The sequence below is a fragment of the Callorhinus ursinus genome, unplaced genomic scaffold, assembly GCF_003265705.2.
Source record: "Callorhinus ursinus isolate GAN/ISIS: 27379988/994484 unplaced genomic scaffold, GSC_fseal_2.0 scaffold4, whole genome shotgun sequence".
NCBI lineage: Eukaryota > Metazoa > Chordata > Mammalia > Carnivora > Otariidae > Callorhinus > Callorhinus ursinus.
The window spans coordinates 6732531-6751177 of record NW_027397066.1 but is presented as its reverse complement, the minus strand read 5'-3'; the positions used below and the strand labels follow the sequence as shown (position 1 = coordinate 6751177).

At 48.8% G+C, this 18647-nt stretch overlaps 1 protein-coding gene across 3 annotated transcripts in view; it reads left to right on the top strand.

The window, feature by feature from the left end:
• The window catches only part of SLC2A9 (solute carrier family 2 member 9), a 228784-nt gene that overhangs the window by 63692 nt on the left and 146445 nt on the right, over positions 1-18647 (top strand). For all 3 annotated transcript variants that reach the window (XM_073891428.1, XM_025887600.2, XM_025887599.2), the window contains one exon: positions 10848-11008. In XM_073891428.1, the coding sequence (XP_073747529.1) occupies positions 10848-11008 (161 nt within the window). The remainder of the gene's footprint in view (positions 1-10847; positions 11009-18647) is intronic.

Here is an 18647-nt window from a genome sequence, read left to right as displayed (position 1 = left end):
TCCTCCCGAATATCGCCTCGGATTCACTTCTCCGCACGTCCTACCTTCCAGTAAGTGGCCACTTCTCTGTTCAGAGAGTTGTTGCTACTCTCCTCTTCGATCTCCTGTTGAGTTCGTAGGTGTTCAGAATGGTTTGATCCCTATTCAGCTGAATTCCTGAGACCAGACGAAATCCAGGTCTCCTACTCCTCCGCCATCTTGCTCCGCCCCCCCAGAGGCCATTTTTAAGCCCTTTTCTAAATCTATTCTGTTTTCCAGAGCATCCAAATCTGCTGTTTTATATCTTTTTTTTTTGGCCTAATATTTATATTGTAAGCATTTTTCCATGTTCTTGAAAATCCCCCATCACCAGGATCTCGGATAGTGTATTCTGTGGCGTCATGTGGCTGTCCTATCTTCCAAATATGGGTCTCTTTGTTTGTTCCCAGTTTTCGTCCAGTGTAAGATGCTGCTGCATTGTTTATAGTGGGAGTTGTGAGTCATGGTTTGGTTTGGGTTGAATCAGGGCCGGCAGAGCTGCTGGCTGATAGGAGGAGGGACCTTTCCCGGCCTGGAGGTATTGGTGTCTGTGTGTTCTAGACTGTGGGTGCCACGGGGCCTGTTCCATCCCCTCAGGACCCCAGCTGATTGGAGTTCAGAAGCCTGCAGCTTTGGCTCAGAGTTTTCCCCGGTTTGTAAAGCTTCTCTGGGGGAAATGCCTTTGTTGAACCTAGTAGAGAAGGGACCACGGCCCCATCGGGGCTTGTGGAAGCTCTGTGTTGAGGGCTGGGGGCAGTGCTTGCTGCAGCCAGATGGAGTGAACAGAGAGGATGGGTTAGCCCAGCAAGGCATGCAGTCAGGACTGCTGGTGGGAACAAACCCAACTAGAAACTAGAAACATTGTTTCCCATCAGTCGGAGAGAGGCACTGAGATTTACTAAGTGCCTATTGCGGGCTGGACATCATGCTAGGGGCTACACGCCTTCATTTAATCCTTCCAGTGGCCCCATCTGCAGGCTGGGGGTTTTATTCCATTTCTATAAATAAATTATTCCAGAACCAGTGCTCAAAACCATCACCCTGAACTTGGATTGGATCAGATGCCCTATGAAAGCCACTGATGCCTCAAGACTGATTTTTAGAAGCTATAAGCAATTTGAACAGTAATGAAAACTCTCATCATTTTTATTCCGGGCAACCAGAGGACCTACAGAAAGGAGTGGGAAGTGTTATTTCAGAAAAAATGACAGACATGTCCGTGTGAATACACTGTCCCCGCTGCAAACACAGCTATGCAATCTCTCAAAAAACGTTCTAGGAAGAGAGAGGCCCAGGACCAATTTTCCTTGAAGTAGAAAGATATTTGGGAGGGTACACATTCTCATGCTCCTGCCGGGGGCCAAACAGAAAATGAAACTTTACTTTCTTCATTTCCTATATAATTAAACTCAAAGGATCCCCCCCCCCCCCCCCCCGCCACATTGCAAAAGTGGTTGGCAGGAGAACCCAGAAAGCTCTGGAAGTCTTACTTGCCTGACTATTGCTTGCAATTGATGCGTCCTCTTTCATCGGGTTTAGTTTTCATTCTGGAAGCCAGCTGTGGGAGTAGAATATACTCCGGTGTCTCAGGTACAGAGGCCTTTTTCTCACCCAGTCAGTTCACTGAACTCCTCCAGGAGACTCACAGTGGCGAGAAAAACCCCACCACAAACGTGCAGAGTAATCATCAAGCCAAGTCCGAATGGGACCTGGATGTTGTCCTTAGGGCTGGGAGCTGTGTCAGGTCCCCAGGACCACCCCCGGGTTTGATAATTCACTAGGAGGACTCAGCCTGTCAGGACTCACTCCTCTCCACCCAGGGCTGGGATTTACTCCAGGGAAGGAATTCAAAGCCAAATCAGCAAAAGGAAAAAGGCACACGGGACAAAGTCCAGAGGAAGCCAAGAGCGAACTTCCAGAGTCCTCACCCAGTGAAGTCACTTCATTAATCCTCCAGCAACGAGTGTGTCAACACATGTGGAAGGTTGTCCACCGGGGAAGCTCATCAGACACTGAGTTCAGGGTTTTTATTAGAGGTTGGTCTCCAAGACACCCTCTGCTGGGCCTGTGCACAGCCTCTGACTCCCAGAAACAAAGCAGTGTTTAGCATAAACCAGACCCTGCATAGTCTGGGTTTGTGAGCCACTGTTAACAGTTCTGGGAATGGTGGGAGCCCTCCTGAAATCCAAGTTCCCGACACCAGCCCTAGGGCCAACCTTGCCCGCAGACCCTTCAAGGAGAGCAGTCTCAGGCTGGATACGTTCACTTTTTCTGCACAGGAGACCTTACCTCTGCTAGTCAGGTGACTTCAGGTGGCACTACTGGGCTTGCGGAATTTTGTCCTTGTGTCGTTCTTACTTCAAGGAGCCTAGTTTGGCCATGGGCACTTTGGTAAGGACTTCCATACCGTTTTCCTGACTCTGCCAGTGTGTTCAGTGGTGTGGACTGCCCTCACAAATCCCCGAAAGATTTATGGGCATTGGCCTGCTCGATGAGGCAATGCAAAGTGTGCTATTTATGTGTACTTGTATAGCCCTCCTGAGAATATTTTTAGATGAATTCATGACAGGCTCTGTGTGAATCCGTAAGGAATATTAATATTGTAAAGCAGGCTACGAGATAATTTGCCTCGCATTGTCGGACAATTTCCTGCTGTCATTTGGAGGTGTTCTAAGCCAGTCTTCCTGGCTGGGAATTGTGTGCTTTCAATTTGTTGCCAGAAGCTTGGCCTCTGAGTTGTTGGCTGGGGAGCTGGTGGTTAATTATTCATGGGATTCATAGGCCGGAGAACTAAACAAATCCAGGCCCTTTATTTTACAGATCAGAAATAATGGTCTCGACACCATCAGCAGCCACCCCAACTTCTGATTTGTATTGTGTGCTTCGTGTGGACCTAGCTCTGTGCTTTGTATTCATTCTTGAGTTAAATCCTCATGGGAACTATTTAAGGAGGAAAAGGATTTAACAGATCAGGAATCTGCAACACAGAGAGATTAAGTCACTTACTCAAGATTGCCCAGCAGAGAGGTGTCAGAGCTGGGTCAAGTGGATTCCAGGGCCCTTCACCACTTAGAAGGCTGCCCTCAGAGGCAGAGCCACTTGCTGGACATCACAGAGGACTCAGTGGTGCTCTTCGAGCAGTCTCCTTAGTTTTACCCATGTAACCTCTTATTTATTTCTTTGAAGCTTAGGCTTAAGTCAGTACTCGCCATAATATAAATACTCCTGGATGAGTTCATGAAAGAATTCTCTTCGACTCACTATCCCTTGCCAGATTCAGGTTCTTCCAGGCTGGGCCAGCCACCTCCAGTCTAAACTTACTGAAACAACCCCCACACTGCATCTACAGGGAATTTTCTAAAGCCCAGACTCCTGATTGCATGCTCAGATCCTCCAACTGCTCCCCGGCGCCCACACGATTATGTGTGGACTCCTCAGGCTGAGAGTCAAGGCCAGTTATGACCAGTTTCTGGGCCTTTGAGGATTCTCTTTCCTCTGTTGACCACTGTCTAACCCAAGCCCACCCCCACTTGCCCTTCTTGCTCACCTGATGTGGTGAGCATGGCATGGCCTGGTGTCCACGGTCTTTCTCAGCTTCCTTCCTGCCATCACTGTGCTTCCTGCCACTCCACATTATAACTGTGTGTTTACTGTTGTCTCTACTAGATTGGAAGCTCCTTGAAGGCAGGGCCTGCAACACTTGTATCTAGAAGACAGGATGGGAACCTGGGCCCCTGGTGGTTAGGAAACAGGGGTGTAGAGCCAAGAGAGAAAGACAAGAATGGGCCTTTTGGAAAGAGACCCAACAGAAAAGTGCAATGTGGAATCCATGAATAGGCCCAAATGGGACCTAGAGATTAGCTAGCAAGTAAGCTTAAAACTATATTTCATTGCAGAATACTTTTTTCAAATGGAGTCTTACAAGTTTCCCAAAACATAAAAGGAAAACTCTAGCTGAAGGCTCATGTCTCCTACTCACTCTTTATGACTTTGTTGAAATCTTACCTCTTTCTTAAAGACTTGTGGTACAGTGATTGTCGTGGCATGGGCTTTGGAGTCAGGTGGATTGTCTTCAGGTAGGGTAGCTGCTCTAACAAGCAACCCCTAAATCTCAGTGGCCTAACACCGTGAAAGTTCATGTCTCAGCCATGCCACCATCGAGAGCAGGTAGGCAGAAGCACTCTGCTCCGTGAAGTCATTCAGGGACCCAGGCCCCTTCTGTTGAGTGGCTCCACCATTCCTTAGGGCTTTGGAGGCCTCTGCTGGTTATTCTGTAAGTGATCAGACTATAAGGAAAATGGGTGAGTGAGTGAGTGAGTGAGTGAAGAGAAGGCACACATACTCTCAATACCTCGGTGGAGGTGACACACATCACTTCTGCTCATACTCCTTTGGTGAGAAGTAGCCATATGACCGCACCCAGATGCAAGGCACTGAGAAATGTGACCTGGCAGTGTGGCCAGGAAGAAGAGGAGGGCCCAGACATTGTGAACAAGGGTGCGGTGGGGGGCGGGCAGCAGCTCTGTATTCCACTAGATTCTGTATGGCTTTCAGATGCATTTCTCAACACCAGAGTTTTCTGTTCTTAATGAACCTTCACAGGATGGCTGCAAGGGTTAAACAAGATGAGGTATATAGATGTAGGATATGTACTTAGCAGTCAACCAGTATTCATTCTATGTCCCCTCTTCTCCCCAATCCAGTCTTCCGTTGTGCAACAGAGGTACTGAAATGATCACCTTTGTCTTTTCCATACTGAACTGGAGTAGAGTGGTGATTAAGAGATGGGCTCTGGAGTCCAAGGACCTGGGTTTGAGTCCTGACCCTCCCACATGCCGACGGTGTGACCTTGGGAAAAGCCCCTTATGGCTGCATCCTTAAGGTTCCTTATCTGACCAAAGAGAAATCAAAAACTGGACCTGTCTCATAGGGTTGTGGAGGGGGTGGAATGGGTTCCTATGCATCCAGTGCTCAGGATAGTGCGTGGCACGTTGTAAATATGTGTGGGTTTACATATTTTTATCGTTACATGGTGACCGACACATAGCAGAAGCTCAATTTAAAACACAAACGCTTACTAAAGCACCTGTTCTGTCCTATGCAGTACAAGTCAGCATTCATACGTATGAGGTCCACAGACCTCAACTTGATGAGTGTTTGTGTAATGAATTAGCAGAACAGCCCTCAGCACCTGGCTTCTACTATCACATAAGCCTTCAGGCTGCCTTTCATCTGGGCTTTTGCTGTATTCATCCCTGGAGAAGACAAACATTTAGTCACTAAAGCCATCACTTTGAAACCAGCTTTCAGGACGTTTGAGAAATGTGTCTGTGCAGGGGGCACGGGCTTTGCTGCAAGTCTTCCAGCCTTCTCCAGCTCTTTGCAGGGACTTCCATCCATCCTCCAGCTTCCCCAAACTGAGATATGAAATCTCTGCAGGGATGCCCAAAGCAACACCTAGGAGTGTGTGATATGAAAGCTCTCCCCTTTCCCAGCAGGCTCCTGAATGCTGGAAAGGAGGAGAAAATTTCCTCCCCAACAGCATCCTTCCAGTTTCTGCAAATCGATTCTAGGAAACTGGTCCCTGCTGCAGGTGTAGTGCTAAGAGGCTCTCTAGAGTGGGTGTTAGCAAGGCTCCTTACAAGGTGGCTGTCATTGCTTGGATCAGTGTGGGAGTTCAGTAGAGACCAAGGTCACATCCAAGAATGACCTTCTATGCATGGGAGGGGGGAGCAGAGGGGAAGCTCCTGCTTATTGGGCGGTAGGAGAGGTCCCTCTCTAGTCCTGGGTACTCATTCCTTCCACCAGCTTCTCCGAGGGTCTTGACCCTGTGAATGCTCGCTGTCCCCCTAGGGGTCCTGTACCCCTGCCTTCCTGAGGCCCCTCCAGCCCTCCGCTTGGCAGTTAATCACATTCTCCCTCCCACTATGTTCTGTGCCCCTTGGTTGTCGCCCGTGTATTTCAGGGCCCGGCAGAGTGTCTACACCATAATAAAGACTTAACTGATACTTTTAAATCAAAAAATGCACCATTGTACTTGGTTGCTTAACATCGCCACCTTGACTGTGAAGTTAGAAGCCCGGATAGTGGAGTTGTCCTTGAGTGCGCAGATGTGAGGCCGACCTCACACAACTCTCCCCTCCTCCACCTGTCAGCCGCGTGACCGTGACTGTGGGCAAGCTGGCAACTCTCAGCTCCCTCATCTGTCAATGAGGCTTTCTGCCACCGAGGTTGCCGTGAGGCTGAAATAGGATAATTTCCGTGTTTGGGTAGAATTTCAGCAGTTGGGAACAACAACAGCAATTTTGTCTGATTGAAGCTAAAAGAGTTGTTGACAAAATAGGCAGCAGCTCGCAGGACTGTTGGCAGGGCTAGTGAGCCGGGCCCAGAAGCTCTGCAGCCTGGGTGACACCCCACCTCACGCCCAGGAGCTGCCACTGCCGGCTAGTGCTCGGCTGGCACAGTACACGGTGGTCCCCCCCGATGCAGCGGGCCGCAGACCCAGTCCCCAGGCGCTCCCGCGGTTGTAGGAGTGCCAGCCCCGCCCGCCGCAGGGCGCTGGCCAGCTGCAGGGGATGCCGGAAGAACCGGCGTCCGCGCCGTCGACTTGCGTGGTGAGGAATGGATTGTGTGTCCTGCGAGGACTGTGGGGCGGGAAGCTCCCCCAGATGGGAAGGGGCTCCTGATGCCGGGCAGTCGAAGGGTGACAGGCGGCCACAGAGTACACGGACACTAAGGGTCCGCACTGATGTCCAGCCACTGCCAGCACGCGGCTCCTTGGTGAGCTGAGCGGGCAGCGGCTATGGTGGCCCCGCGAGCGGGGTGGGGGCCCGGACCTGCTTGGGTGGTCTAAATGGTGACGAGTATTTTGGAGATAAGGCAGTGTGTCAGTCTGCTGGGACTGCCCAAACAAGGTAACAACAGGAGTTTATTCTCTCCCAGCCCTGGAGACGAGAGGTGTGAGATCAGGGTGCTGGCAGGGTCAGTTCCCTCCAGGGCCTGTGAGGGACGGGTCTGTTCTAGGGCCCCCGCCTTGGCTTGCAGGTGGCCGTCTCCACCCTGTGCCTCTTCACATCGTCTTCCCTTTAGGCATGCCTCTGTGTCCACGTCCCCCCTTTCTATAAGGATGCTAGTCATTTTGGACCAGGTCTACCCTAATGACCTCATTACCTCATTTTAACTTGGTTACCTCTGTAAAACCCCGTCTCCAAATACCTCACATTCTGAGGCATTGTGGATTGGATTCAGCCTATGAATTTTGAGGGGGGACACAGTTCAGCCCATAAAAATGCCCTGTGTCCAAGTTTCCCCTTTTTTATAAGGACACCAAGCAGATTGGGGTAGGAGCCTACCCTACTCCAATATGACCTCATCTTAATTCATTATATCTGCAACGACCCTATTTCCAAGTAAGGTCACATTTTGAGATACTGGGAGTTAAGACTTCAGCATGTGAATTTGGGGGTGGGGGTCATAATTCAACCGATAATACAGGGATAAGTCAGGGTGGCTTAGTTGAGGGGTATGGATCAAAGGCAAGCATTAAGGATGAATTCGCATGTTCTGACTGAACAGTTAGAGAATGGTGGCACCTTTAGTAAGGTGAAGAGAAGATAAAGAAATGGAATTCAGGGCCAGAGGTCCAGGTGACATTTCCTACCCCATTCTTTGCTGACTGGCTTAGTGAGGGACCTATGCCCCAACCAGGGCCAGTAGGATATAAAGAGGATTGCTGCAGGCTTCTGGAAAGATCTTAGCATCAAGAGGCTCTTGGGAGGCTAGGATTACTCTCTCCAGCACCTGAATGGGAAAGCATGTGGCCAAAAGGGTTTCTAGAAGTCATCCTCTATTTGTGGGTGGATGCCGTCTTTGGACGAGGTCAAAATTGTGGAGAGCAGAGTGAGGCCAAGGGAAGCACCTGGATTCTTGGCCGTGGTACTGAGCCACCAGATCAACAGTTTTGAAGCTCAGCACTCCTGTGAGTTTGCACTTGTGTAAGCTAATAAGGGTCCTTGTTGCTTAGCTGTTTTGAGTTTAGATATCTTGTTATGTGCAGCCAAAAGCATCCCTAAGTGGTAAAATGCATCATCCCCTCCCGTGGGCTGGATGACCTCTGAGGTCTGGGCGGCCACGTTTGGTTTGTCTCTGTGTCCAGCTCAGGTCCCAGCACTCAGGTCATGCTTGTTGAATCAATCAGTGGATGATGAGGGTCGTGTGCATTAAGGTGTGGAAACTTCGTCATCTTTCAGACTAGCTGTAGTCGTTGATAATATATTCTGGCCTCACTCCATGCTGCGAACCAGCTAGTTATGGAGCCAAAGAATGAGAGAGAATGGGAAGAGAATAGATATCTCATAGGGAGAGGATGCTACCCCTCCTCCCTGCATCTCCTGCCATCAGCCCATTTGCTTAGGCCAGAAACCTGGCAGTCTTCTCTTAGCCATCTCTAACACCCTCCCTCCCCAGATTTGGAGCCAGTCACCCAGTTAATCTTGTCCAGCCTACTCTTGAAACATATCTTGGATCCATCCCCTTCTCGCTACTTAGTCCAGGCCACCGAGATCTTTGGACCGTTGTTGTGCCTTCCAACACGGTGCGAGCTTCCTTGCTAAGCTTCCTTCCAGTGCACTTGCCACTCTGAAGACAGAGCAGTCTTCTAAAAATGTAAACCACACCATGTGCCCCCTTGCTTAAAACCCTCCCGTAGTTTCCCCCCTCCATCCCCTCCCCCCCAAAAGTCCAAGTAACAGGCAAATTCATTATCATGACTTCCAAGGCCCCATGTGACCTCCCTTTCCTGCCCCTCCAATCCATGCAGCCCCTTCTTCCCTTCCTTGTCGCATTACACCACCCTCCACGCCGGCCTGCTTTCAATTATGTGGACACTGTAAGCTTTCTTCTGCCATGCCATCATGGCACATGCTTTTCCCTCTGCCTGGAATACTTTCCCCACCATTAAAAAAAAAAAGTTTTAGATTGGTGGAATGTATTATACTTAAAAAGAATATATAAGATATATACATATGCATTGCATACACAAACACACACACAGAGTTTAAAGAATGATTATAAATCTAGCACCCAGCTAAGAATAAGAAGATTAAGAATAGAGGATCCTGTCAGGTGCCCCACCCAGGTCTGTCTTCCACCCCTCCCAGAAGTGACCACTGACCTGATATTTGCAATAATTCTTTGTTTTCCTTTGTAGTTTTACAATCTATTTGTAATTCCCCCAAAACATTTATATTTGCATATTTTTGAATTTATATATGACATCATACTGTATGTATTCTTTTGTTTCTGGCTTATTTTGTTCAATGCCATTTTGTGTGTGAGATTTTATAAGTGTGTTTGCACATTGCTGTAATTCATTCATGTTTGTGATTCTCGTGTTTCATATGATGACTATTCCACAATTTATTTATCTATTCTATTGTGGGTGGGCATCTGGGTTGTTTCCCATTTAGGGCTGTTGTAAGCAATACTACATGGAATTTTGGGTAAATATGTCCTAGGGCAGGTAGAAAAAAGTTTTTTAGAGGAATTTTCTAGAAATGGATTTGCTGGGCTGTAGGTTTGGGGCATCTTCAACTTTACTAGATGATGCCAAACTGTTTTCCAAGATGGTTGTACAAATTAAACACAGTGCATGAGAGTACACTGCTGATCACTACTTGGTCTTGCCATACCTGTTAGTTTTTATCCTCCTGGGGATTGTGTGAGCTTCACCCAAGCACTGGGCACTGCTCCAAACTCGAGCGTGACCCTCACAACAGCCCTGAGACATCAGTGTCATCATTCCATTTTACAGATAAGGAAGCAAAGGTCCAGCTGGTTTAAATCATTAGCACATTGTTATTGTGTTGGAATTCAGGCTCAGGTCTGTGCACTCAGAACCTATGCTTATTCTGCAGTGTCATATGCTAGCTCTGGAAATGTTTGTGGGCCCATGTTCAGTATCAGTGGATAACTATGAGCATCTTGGGGATGGAACTCCCTTGAGGAGCTTAGTGCCATGACCTCAGTCCTTGGTGCCCATCAGAATCACGCAGTCACCATCCCAAACCCACCAAATCAGCACTGACAACAATGGGGCTCTAGACAATGCAAAATGGTATCTTGTTATGGTTTTAATTTGCATTTGCTTGTTGACTAATGACATTGAGCCTCATGTCATTAACTTACTGGTCATTTGAATTTTCTTTGGAGTCTGTTCAAGTCCTTTGCTCATTTAATTGGGTTGTTTGTCTTATTGATTTGTTAGAGTTCTTTGTGTATTGTGGATATAAGTCCTTTATAGTATATGTGTTGCAAATGTGTTATCTCAGTCTGTGGCTTGTCTGTTCATTTTTCAAGGTGTCTTTTGAAAAATAGAACACTTTAGTGTTGATGAAACCCAAATGAGCATTTTGTTTTTGTTTTATGGTGTATCTTTGTCTATCTCAAGGTGGGAAAGACTTTCTGTTATATTGGGCATGTGCATTTTTAACACATTTCCCAGTTGGTTCTGCTGTGCACCAGAGGTGGAGAAGCCTGGGCATAAATAGTTACCCTAGGTTTGGGGTCAGATCTGAGTTTGACTTCCAGGTTTGCCACTTAGTGAGCAAGTCACTTTGTCTCTCTGAGCTTCAGTTTCCCTATCTGCAAAATGAAGCAAAACTAGGGCCCATCCACAAAATTTGTTAGAAGGGTTCAATGAAATAAAGCTCAAGTAGAACTTAGCAAAATGCCTAGTGTGCAGAAAATGCCCTATAAAAGCTGTTTTTGTTTACCTACTGGCTAGTTTCAAGCAGCAGGTTGGAATAACATGGTTTGTTGTTTGTTTTCAGTACATCAAGTCCTTCTACAATGAATCATGGGAAAGAAGACACGGGCATCCAATAGACCCAGATACTCTGACTCTGCTCTGGTCTGTGACAGTGTCCATATTTGCCATCGGTGGACTCGTGGGGACTTTAATGGTGAAGCTGATCGGAAAAGTTCTTGGGAGGTTAGTGGGGGTTGTCTCTGCTTGGGGATCCTCTCTGTGATGTTCACAATATGTTGGTATCATAGTCAGGATCCCAGAAGGCAAACGAACTCCATTTAGACATTCCAGCTGGGGATGTTTTCGTACCAGAAGAGCAAGGGGAGGAGATAAGGCACGCGAGGTCAGGGAGGAAATGAAGACCATGGACAATGGGCTGACAAGCAGGACCTGAGGTTGTGGAGGGCTATGTGGACTGAGATATGTCAACACCTATTGTCCAAACAGGGGGGGAGTAGGGGAGAAATAGCCTGGCTTCTTTCTCCTCCCACCGTCCAACCTGCTGCCAGTGCCACTCATTGGCCAAACCCAAGTAGAAACCAGAAACACCAGCAGGCTTGCTGGTACAGTCCAGGAGGACCAGCTCCCAGCGCTCAGAGCAGGACAGGGAGGGAGGAGATGGATCTGGCTGCAGGAGCAGATGGAGAAGAGTCAGCACAGTCTCTTAGCGAGTGTTCCAGATAAGTCCTCATAGGACGACGTTTCATTATATGACTGAATGATAACTTACTAAACCAGTCTCCCATGGATAGACATCGGGGTTGTTTCAGAACTTTTGTTTTACAAATACAGCTGCAGTGAGGGTCAAACACTTCACATTGAAATTTCCCATCCGGGTCCTCTGCAGTCAGAGCCACTTTACCTCCTGAGCTTCATTTCTCACTTATTTCTGTCCTGAAGGCTTCTCTGAGATCAGATTGATTATCAGTACATTTGCCCATACATTTTTCTCTGTTTCTTCACTTGTAAATTCCTGGGGGATATTGAGGTGTTAGGGGAAAAATAGAGTCTCTGCAGCATTCATGACATCTTCCTTGACCCTAAGGCCACTTCTAGGTGGTAGGTAACACATGCGAACTCTGCACCCCAGAGAAGTACAGCTATCGCATAGTGGAGTGAGGGCTGCCATTTCCTGAGGTCCCCTAACGTTCCAGGTACGCACACACACGGTCTTCTTTCATTTTCTCTACTCCCTGGGGTCTTGGATGGGGGATGGAGTTGAAAGCTTAAACGGTGCCTAAGCTCAGGTTGGACCCAGCTCCACAGCACGGTGCCCTTTCCGCTATGCCGAGCAGATCGTGAGTAGGGGTCTGCTGGCAATCGTACTATAAAATCCGTGACTGTTTGACCACAGGGAAGTGACTAGTTGGCCCCCAGATTGCTAAAGCCCTGGCCCAAGCCAGTTTCTGACCCCAGTCCTCTGGTCTATTCTAGTTAGATATAGTCACCCCTGGCCCCCGGATTTATGGCCTGTCGCATACACCTGCCTTATATCTGGCCATGGCACTTATAGCCCCAGGCTGCCCCCTAAGGAGGCTCTGAACCCAAGCGGATGGTACAGGGACAGCCACAGTAGTCGGTGTCAGGATGCTGTGGCCCAGCAAGTCCTGACACCTAGCTTGCCAGGTGTGTGATGTGGGACTTTGCCCCCTCACCTCTCATCTGACACTTTTCCCGGATGTAAAATGAAGGCAACGAAAGTGGCTTTGCAACTCTAAACAGCATGGTGCAAAAAAACCCCGGAAGGAATGGGAAAGCGACAATATGTTTCAAAGAAAGTGATTTTCTAAGTGAAGGAGGAGTTCTAGGCTGGAGAGAGATTCTATCAAAAGGTGTTGGTCCTTATGCCCCGGGTAGCTGGCTGTTCCTTTTTTCATCATTACAGGAATAAAAGTTGAACTGAGATGAAGTCTCGGCTTGAATAGTAACTCTGTTGGGAGGAAAAGGAGCAAAACCCAAAGAAGTCTGCTACCATTTATTCACTCCCTGCTACATACCAGTGCTTGGCATTCCATACCTCCTTTACTTCTGCAACTCTGTATTATTGTCCCTGTTCTACAGGCGATGAATCTGAGGCCCCGAGAGAGGCCTAGCAACTTGCCCAAGGTGACAAAGAATGAGGTTGACCTGAGATTCAGATCTGGCCTGTTTGACCAGAGCCTGTGACTTTCCTATCACATGGTATTTATTGAAACTGCTTCTTGATGCCTCATTGTTTGTCTCCCAAGGGGGCTGCTGGGGAAAAAGAAGAGACTGGGCTTAATGTGCAAGGTTAGGATGGGGTCCGACAGAAGGGGCTCAAACATGTGACTGGTGAGGGGAAATTTGGGTGGAGTTGGGGTCCTCAGAGTCAGGTGGGCCTGATCCTTGTTAGAACATGTTGAACTCGTCTGTGATTTGGGAGAGGGGTGAGGACAGGGGAACATGAGGGGCCAGGCATGGTCTGTGGAGATGAGTCACCCCCATCATCTGGGGTGCAAGTTCCTTGTCTCCTGGAGTCTCTGGCTTGGAGAATTCTGCTTGAATCCTCCCCTCTTTTGGAGCCATCAGTCCCCTGCTTACGTGGTTCTGGTGACAGAGCCCTTCTTCCCTCATGAGACAGGATGGCGACAATGTGCATGGATGCTGGGTAGAGGATCCTTGACACTTACAGCACAGGGGGCCACGTGTGAGTTACTCAAGTTCTCCAAGCTTGGCTTGGTTAGTGGCAAAATGAAGATAAAGCAATGGCCCATCTGAGGGTTGTCATGTGAAAATGAAATGAGACAGTGGATATAAAGGGCACATCTCAGTGGCTGACATGGTGTCGATGCCCACCTTATGGTGGTTAGTGTCATTGTCATCTTCGTCCCCATCTTCATGAGTTCTTTCTGAGGTGCATCAGCCCATCACTCACAGAGCCGGTTGTGAATATGTTCTTCTAGTCGCACTGAAGTTGGCCTCCTTACACTTAGCATTGGATCTAGTTTTTCCCTCTAGAGCAGAGCAGAGCAGAGCAGCGCAAATAACCAGAGGAGAAACTCACTCGGGCTTTGAAATCGGATCCTCAGGCATATTCTTGAGCAAGCTGCATAACCACTTTTGCCCGTGTGGCAGATACTTTTGAACACCGACTGGGAGCCAGGCATTGTGACTGGCACTTGGGCCTCAGCGGCAAGCAGCGGAGCCCGAGCCCACTGCGTAGCCATGAACAATTCACTCTGCACATCATCATGGCGTCATCATGGCGACCGGAAGCACTGTAGATGGGGGGATGGGGAGTAGAGATCCAAGAAGAGGCAGTTTTAAATCTGTAAAGCTCTGGTAAGCAAGCCCACCTAAGGGAGCGGCTGTGGGGGTGGCAGAAGATACTATTTACAGAATGTGTCATGTCCCTCACACCTGTGACAGGAACCCAAACCAAACTGGCTCGGGCCCAGACAGAACTAACTGGCTCACGTAACTGGACTATAACTCAGCTGACTTCACCTGTCTGTTTTCTCTGTCTCTCAGCTCTGCCTTACTCGGTGTTGGCTTCGGGCACAGGGGCTCTCTCCCCGGTGAGGGCAAGATGGCCCCAGCAGCTCAGGGTGACACTGTTCCTGCTCAGTATCCCCAGCACAGACTTCCCCTAACAGTAGTTCTAGTAAAGTCCCAGGCCTGAATCTCATTTACTTGGGTGAGGTGGCATACCCTGGGAGCTTCTCAACCAGGGGCAGTTTTGCCCCAGCAGGGGACAATATCTGGACGCGTTCTTGGTTGTCACAGCTAGAGGATGCTACCAGCATCCAGTAGAGGCCAAGGAGGCTGCTAAACATCCTGCAGTGCACAGGACAGCCCCCACCACAAAGAATTTTCTGGCCCCAAATATTAATAGTTCCCAGGTTGAGAAATCCTGGCAAATAACATTCTAAATTTAAGTTAAAATGACTGTATCATGTGCCCCTTCCTACAGCCACAGTGGGGTGGGGATGTGACCACCTCGAGCCCCCACACAGAGTGAGGGCAGGAATGTTTCTTGGCGGAAATCCAGGGCACTCCTATCAGAAGAAGGATGATGGGTATTGAACAAGAAGTAATAACCAGCCTCCTATACATCATGCTAGGCAAATAGCAGGTTCTCAAAGGTGTTATTTTTCTCCTCTTTTCCTACTTCAGTATTTTTAAATGTGTCTTTACTTTATAGATGTGGGAATGAACATTAGCTCTCGAGGTACCTACTGAGGGAGCCTGCAAGGTACATGGCAAGCACGTACTAGGCTTGAACAACAGAAATTTCTTCTCTCACAGTTGGGGAGGCTGCAAGTCCAAGGTCAAGATGTCAGCGTGGTTGGTTGCTCCTGAGTCCATTCTCTTTGGCTTGCAGGTTGCTCGCTTCTCACACGGTCTTTTTCCCTATGCAAGAGCATGCCTGCTGTCTGTTCTTCTTACAAGGACAACAGTCCCATTGGATTAGGGCCCCACCCTTAGGACCTCATTTAACCATAATTATTTCCTCGAATGCCCAATTTCCAAATACAGTCATGTTGGGGGTTAGGGTTTCAAGAGAGGAATCGGCACACAATTCAGTCCATAAGAGAACACATTCAGTGGTTGCTGACCATCTCCTCTTTCAGGCTGGAATTGTCTTCGGAAGGCAAGTTCCCCAGAAGCAGCCTGCAAGGGGGCTTGGGATGCATGTGTTTTGTTGAGGAAGCGCTCTTCAGGAGTTCCCTTGAAGCTGATGGAAGCAGAAGAGAGAAAAGGGGAAGAGAGCCAAGCCAGGCTGTGCTCTCAGATCCAGTCTGGCCTTGGCTGGCCTACAGGGGTCTGGAGCATGAATCACACCCAGGAGCTGTCCCATCTGGGGCCACATTCTCCTCCCACCTCTCTCCAGTCATTGGCTGCAGGCTGCTCTGGGGGAGGGGGATCATCTTCCTGGGTGGGCAGTCTTTAGGAGAAGGGCCAGCCAGGAGCCTTGAGCAGCCACATGCACAAAGCGGGGGATGAGGGGGAGAGCTGAGGGACAGAGAGGTACCTGCTGGGACTCCTGATACTCCACCTCCATCCTGTCAGCCTTGGAGCCTTGCCATGCCCTGTGAGGGTGGCAAGGACTCTGCGAGAAGGAAGCTGTCCTGGGGTTCAAGGCAGACGATAAGGAGAAAGACTGGGCGTGGCGGAAGTGGACTTCAGGAAGGCAGCGTTCCAAAGTCTGAAACAGAGAGTCAGCCAACCCCAAACGCGCAGTAACTTTGGTACACGTTGTTTCTGCACCATCTGTTTGTCTGATTATGGACATGACCCATTTGGCATTACAGATGCATGGGCTGGAGATGACAGCTAAAAGTCAACAAATAGTCACTCCTGCCGCACACTGCCCACCACTCGTCTGTTAGAACCAAATACTGGCCTCCTCTGGGCTCACATAGGACTTTCTCTTTCCCTCTGTCACATCACTTAGCATTTTGTGCTGTTACCACTTAATTACAATTACATTTCTGTCTTTTCCCTGCAAGGGGAACTCCTTGATGCAGGAACCATGAGTATATATGAGCCCACATGGCGCCGAAGCTTGTACACCCTAGACAAGCAATAGACATTTGTTGGATAGATGGAAGGACGGATGGAGGGCTGCTTGATGCTTGAGGGTTTTTCTACTATAACTTCCCAAGGTGGCCACTTTTCTCCTGCTTGCATACTTTCATTCACTCATGCATTTATTTTCCCGACAAATATTTATCGAGCGCTTGCTATGTGCCAAGCACTCATGGGTGAACAAAGGGAATAAAGTCCCTGGGGTCACAGCTCTCCCAGCAGAGGGAGCAGCAAGTGCAAAGATCCTGGGGGATGAACAGGCTCAGCTTCTTTGGAGAGAAGACAGGATGTCAGTGTGGCTGGGGCCAAGTCAATGAGTAGAAAATGAAGCTGAAGGGGTCCCTGAGATTGGATCCAGAGGGCCTTGTGGGGCATTTTTTACTCTGAGTAAGATGGGAAGTTACTGGAGTGTTTTAAGAGTCGGCCTGACTTAATTTGAAAGTCTTGCTGTTATCAGTGCATCTGGGGAGGCTGGTTAGGAGCATCTTGCAGTCATCCAGGTGAGGTGATTTGGTTTGCACCAGGTTTGTAACAAGACACAGTGAGAGGCAGTGAGAATTTTATGCGTTTGTGACATATTTTGGAAGTAGAGAAAACAGGCCTTACTGATGTATGGTATGTGGGGCATGAGGGAGAGAAATAAAAAATAATGCTAACATTTTGGGCCTGAGTATCTGCAAGGATTGTGGTGTGTTGTTGTTGTTGTTTTTGTTTGTTTTTGTTTTTATTTTGTTTTGAGGTAGGGAAGCCCATGGGAGGAATAGGGTTTTTTGGGGGGAAGGAGGAACAATATTAGGAACTCAGTTTTAGGTATATTCACCATGAATTGCCTGTTAGAGCCCCTCGTGAAGACGTGCCACAAGCAGTTAGATATATGGATCTAGCACTCAGAGGAGCGCAGAGCTCGGGTGTCAGTCTGGATATCGTCAGTACATAGGTGACATTAAAGCCAGGAAGTAAGATCACCTAGGAGGTGTATAGAGGCCAAAGGAATGGGCTCCAGGGCTGAGACCAGGACCCCCCCCAACATTGAGAGGGTTGGGAAGATGATAAGGATCAGCCAGTGAGGGAGGAGCAGACCCGCTGCTGAGTGAGGGCTGGAGCGCACGTGAAGGAAGTGGTGATCACCTGTGTTTAGCAATGAAGACAAGGCCTGAGCTCTGGTTGGTGGATTTAGCAACGTGAAGGAGCTCTGGTTACCTGACAGGAGCTGTGCCAAAGGCACGATGGGGGAGACCACCACTGGAGTGGGTTGAAGAGAGAAGAATCACTTAAGACAACAAGTCTAGAGGAGTGTAGTTTCCTTTAAGGATGGGAGCTACCAGCAGTGTGTTGATGAGATGTTCCAGCAGAGGGGGAATAATTGGTGGTCGGGAGCAAGAGATGAAACTTGCTGATGCAGTTCTTGTGCAGGTGAGAGGGGCAGGGGAACTGGTCAGTAATTGGAGGGATCGGCCTCAGATGGGAGCAGGAACAGTACATCCATAGGAACACGAGGGAAGACAGCAGGTACGCACAGAGGCAGGGAGGTCGATCCATGTGGAGGGAACATGTAACATCCTCTCTGGATTGCTTCTGCTTTCTCAGTGGCGTAGAAAGCAGGGTCATCAGCTGAGGAGGAGGAGAGGGGATTTGGAGAGAGAGAAGATGTGCAAAATAGTCCTGTAGGAGAGCAGGAGACTGAACAAACCAGGGAACCACAGAATGACTGCTAAGGGTCCCGAAAGCCCCCTTGAGATCGGTGCTCATGAATTTCATGTGACACCGGTCAACATAGTCGTGGGTTTTTTCTCCAACCAAGCTGAGCTCTGTGGTGCGTGGGTGAGGGTGGTCAAGATCTAACCAGGGTTGGGCTCTGCCAAACACATGTAATGAAGGCAAGCGGGTCAGTGGGTCAAGGAGCTGAGGGTGTATGGCTGTTTAGAATGATGGATCATGGAGTTCAGCCTAGGTAAGCGGGAATGGCGGACACGGGGAAGGCGTGAGGGTTGGGGGAAACAAGGTAAGGTCTTGCTGTATAGGTCGAGCTAGGCTAAAGAATTGTTGGAACGGTGGGTGGTGGCAGCCGTATCTCCAGAGGTTCCCCATTCCACCAGGCCTTTACAAAAGTACTTTCTAAATCTAAACTGAAACACTCCCTGTGTCTTCTACCACTTGGTCCTGTGCATTGAGCTAAAGCATGACATAATGGAAGCTCTCGCATTTTCCCTGAGCGTCCTCTCGTCCAGGCTCAGTGTGCTGAGTCCCTTCGGCCATTTGTCAGGTAGCC